Source organism: Colletotrichum fioriniae, assembly GCF_027942845.1.
Source record: "Colletotrichum fioriniae strain IMI 355084 chromosome Unknown scaffold_1, whole genome shotgun sequence".
Lineage (NCBI taxonomy): Eukaryota > Fungi > Ascomycota > Sordariomycetes > Glomerellales > Glomerellaceae > Colletotrichum > Colletotrichum fioriniae.
Genome location: NW_027076837.1, coordinates 1,298,567 through 1,302,873, shown reverse-complemented (window position 1 = coordinate 1,302,873; position 4,307 = coordinate 1,298,567). Strand labels below are relative to the sequence as shown.

The 4,307-nt window shown below is 53.0% G+C and overlaps 1 protein-coding gene across 1 annotated transcript; it reads right to left on the bottom strand.

The window, feature by feature from the left end:
- Positions 1-390: 390 nt before the first annotated feature.
- N0V96_000350 (uncharacterized protein) lies at positions 391-1,660 on the bottom strand (the record flags this gene model as incomplete). Its single annotated transcript, XM_053195487.2, has 2 exons — positions 391-985; positions 1,041-1,660. 2 exons carry the CDS (start codon positions 1,658-1,660, stop codon positions 391-393), a joined length of 1,215 nt encoding a protein of 404 aa, XP_053047140.1.
- Positions 1,661-4,307: the final 2,647 nt, after the last annotated feature.

Genomic DNA, 4,307 nt, shown 5'->3' with positions numbered 1-4,307 from the left:
TATGTATGACTCTCCCGACTCCGACCGTTCGCCTCCCAGACCTAACGAGGAGGTATGAATGATGCAATGTCGTGAAAATCAGTCGTTAACGCGTAAAATAAGGCCCGGCGAAGGGCTCTGAGAGGAACAGGGGTTTCGGCGGAAACGGGTCAGTTTGGTGGCTCGTTGAGTAACTCGAACTATGGCGCCAGACAGTGAAGTTTTGACATGCGTAGCGTCCGGTCTGTTCGTAGCCGCGTCGATTCTCCCCTGGTAGTGTCCTTTGTCGAAGTAGGACCAAGAGAAATGATAAAACGTATGATACGGCGGCAAAGCACCGCCAGGTTATTTTGATGCCCGTCTCGCGTGACCTAGCTTCCCATCTCTTGGCCATCGAAGGCCACCAGAAGCCTATCTTGACGGTCGAAAAGGGCCGTCAACCCTCACATCCTTGACACCCTCGGGCATCATTCTCAGCCACTCCGTCCAGTTATCAATGTCGATCGGTTCGTCTCCTATCCGGAATGACAGTACCAATTGCTGACCTTCTGTGCCGAACGGAAGGCTCGTCCTCAAGGGACCAATGTTGAGAGGTGCGAGAAGAATCGAGGGTAGTCGAGCATTTCCAGACATTTGCATGTGGAGCGGAGACGGAAAGCTCGTGATGGTTTCCTTTTCAGGGTTCCTATCCTGAACGAGGGAAGGATAATTGGACAGCAGTTTCGAGTGAAGCTCTGCTGCGGAGAAGGGGCTCGTGAATCGTTGAGAGGCGCGTGTCTTTAGGTGCTCGGTAAGAACTTTGGTAAACGTGCATCGATCCAGGGCATCGAAGTGCTCCTCGGATACAGCAGCAGCCACCAATTCCAAGACACCTTGTTGGCGATGCATTTTGGAAGATGGAAAGAATGCGGCGTCCATCACAATTAGGGTGTCTGAACATGCCTCCTCAAGCACCTGCTGAATACCACTCCAACGAATAGTCTCGGCCTTGTCCTTATCTTTTGAGCTGGCAAGATGTCAGAATCCGAGCCCCCTGACAAGGGTACTTGTGAAATACTCACCTGGCGAGCACCATCTCCCGGTTGCCGTCTAAGTAGGAATGGCCGTTGTAGTAGACAATCTTTAGAACGTCCCGTTGATCACGATCCTCCACAAAGTCGGTAATTTTGCGCGAGAGCCATCTCCACGGGCTTTTGCAAGCCTCAGAAGCAGACGGAATAGTCGTGATCGAAAACGTATACCGGTAATACTGGTCGAAAACTTCTCCAAGTTCTTTGACGGAGCTCCCAACACTGAAATCAGGGTCGTCCTGCCAGTACAGAAGCAAGGCCTGTGCACTTGAGTAGCGGCTCCGACTGGGGGTGGACAGAATTCTCGAAACATTGGTCTGTAAGTCAGATTTGAGACTATCAATTCCAGGCAAGACTGGGGGCTTGTCGAGCCTGGGACCGGTCGGGAGTGGAGTGCGAATACGGGACTCGCTAAGTCGGTGACCACCAGGAGGCGTCGGGGAGTCTATCTCCATCTCCTCGGGGTCCTGTGTAAACATTGACTTCACATTGTTGTTGTTCAGGGCCGGCGCTGGGCTGAGCGGCCGCTGGCCAGCCATAGACGGGGCGATATCCTGGATGCTGGGACTGTGAGACCTATGATATTTCCTGACAGCATCCTCCCACGTCATGTTGTGATGGCTAGGATGGCACTTGGCAAGGGCAGGATTGTCAGCAGGGGTGAGCATTTTTTTTACCATAAAGACGTGAAGGGGTCACGGGTGACTTACTGCAACTCTCCTTCTGCGACAGTCATTACAGGCGCCCAGCTTTCTGATGAGCGCGGCTTTCTCTCTCTGTTGCTGGGACAAAGGACCGGTTCGCCTCCTGCTCGCGCGGACCCGGTTAGAGACGTCGGAGCCATCCTTTACATGGAATATGGATGTTAAGTTAGGAGAGGTGTCGGCACTGTACGATGTGTTGCTTGTGTCCACGGACATATTGGTGGCAGCGGATGCCGCCGTGGCCTGAGTTGATATGGACGAGTTGGTGTCCTTCCTCAGCGGAGGAGAAGCCGACTGACCGGGGGTGGGGGGAGGTTGCTGTGACTGGTGCTGAGGAGTCGTTTGCTGCTGCGGCGGTTGATGCTGCGCTGGCAATGACTGCTGTTGTTGGAGCGGAGACTGTTGCGACTGAGGCAGCTCATGATGAGACATTGAAGGTGAGCCAGTTTGGGGTCTGTTTCCAGACTCCTCACTGCCATTCTTCGGAGGCGCCTCTAACAGACTCGGAGCCGGATGCATGCTTGCAAGTTGTGTTGTCTTATTCCCTTTATTACAGCAGCAACTACCCTTGGCCCATCCTCGGTGTGCGTTGGTGTAATTGTATGTGGCGGAAAAAGATTAGAGAGAAAAGAGAAGAAAAAAAGAGTTTCAAGAAGAAAGGGTGGCTAGTGGAATTGCCGCGCCCCTTCTCTTCTCATACACACACACACTTGGCTCTGTCTGGCTGTCGCGCCTTTTCTTTGAAGTTGGGCAGATTGTGTGGTGGTGCCCCACCGAGATTCACCGACGCGAAAGAGCGACCAGAGAAAAGTGAGGGGTAAAAGAAACGGGTCCTCGGAGGCGGGGAGCAGCCAAACAGAGAATGCGCCGAGGGCAAATGATGCCAATTGAGACCTGGAAACGGGAAGAAACCACCGCAGTGACGGTCAAGAATAAAAGAAGGACAATCAGACTTGGTTTCGGTGGACAACCGTCTCAATTCGAGGTGTGTGAAGGTGGGAGGATGAGGGCCGAGGCCAAGGTGCACGAATAAAAATAAGGTCGGTCGGTCAGGATTTAAGGGTACGTGCACCGAGCACCGGAGAGGGAAAGAGCGAAGAAAGCACGGGCCAGGACCCCCGGTAAGGTACGGCGCTGGGAACTGAGATCGGGAGGTGAGGTGGTACTGGACCTCTGGTAGTGCCCGTAGTGTGGTGGTAGTGGGCTGGTTGTGGTGGAGGTGGTAGTGGACTATGGTTTGGTTGCTGGTGGTACCTCTCGTGCAAAACCCTCTCCAAGATGTCGTTTGCGTGGATTTGGATGTTGTTGTGGTGGGAGAAGAGAAATGCGACGAGGTATGGATACTTCTGGCAAGGTACCGATCAGTCCAGCCCGGGATGGGGACGGGAACGGGTGAAGGGACGGAGAAAGTTGGGCGTCGGTGGAAAGAGAGACATACATACTTACAGTCTGGATGGATGGATGGATGGAAATCTGTTGACCGGGCCGGTACAGCCAAACCTCTCGCGAATTTCTTGCAGGCAGATACACGGAAGACAGATACGGCGGTTAAAAAGCCCTTACTGGTAGGTACCGAGTATCGTCGACTGAGGTGAGCCGGGTGACTTGCAGAGGTGTAGTACAAGGCAAGATAGGAGGGAGAGGGACGAGACTGAGAAACGAGACAACCCTGCGACAGGGATCGTGGGTGTTGTGGATTTTGGGTTCAGAGAGTTCGATGCTTGGGCTTTGGTGCTGAGTGAGTGATACAGGTGAGGGTTGTGACTTTTATCGAGCGGGTCTGGGTCCGGGTTTCGGTCTGATGTTTTTTTGTTGCTGCTGCTTGCCGATGCTGAGCGGTTTTGCTCTGGGTCTCTGATGATACTCTGGAGTCGGTCTTCTTTCTACCTATGTTCCGCTCGCCGGGTCTTATGGTTCAAGGGATCTGTTTATGTTCGTTGCTTAGATTTCGTCCGTCTTTACTGTCTGCCTGCTAAGAAAGGGAGTTAGAGAGAGCGAGACACAGGGCGACAGAGAGAAGAGGCCAAGACGTGTGGTAGGTAAAGAAGTCCCCGCAGAGTCGAGGCCCCCGGTCCTTTCCTCAAGTTTTCTGAGTCGTTGCACTGGCAGGTGTGGATATCTCAAGAGGAAGAAGACCGGGTTCCTCTTCTTTCCCAACATCACGCTTTACCAGAGTCTCCATTCGTGGATGAGTGTGAACATCATCATATTTTCTTCTTCACACAAGGTTTTCGCTCACCTCAACTCTCCGTTGCACCTTAGGTGACTACGCCCATGCGAGATTCAAGGCAATGCAGGCTGTGAGGTCTGAATGGCTCAATCGTTTTTCGGGGAGATGGATGTAGGTTGATAGGCACGTGCAAGTTGAAAAAGAAATGAAAAAGAAACCATGACACAGAGCACGAGAGAGAGAGGAATGAGCTCAAGGAAGCAGTCGTCGGGAATTCATTCGTACGGAGGAGGGAAAGGAAGGCGCGCTGTAGTAAGTCGCACGACACAGCCCAGCCGAGCCCAGTCGTGCCCGTCTTAACTTCCAAGTCAGCATCTATTCGAT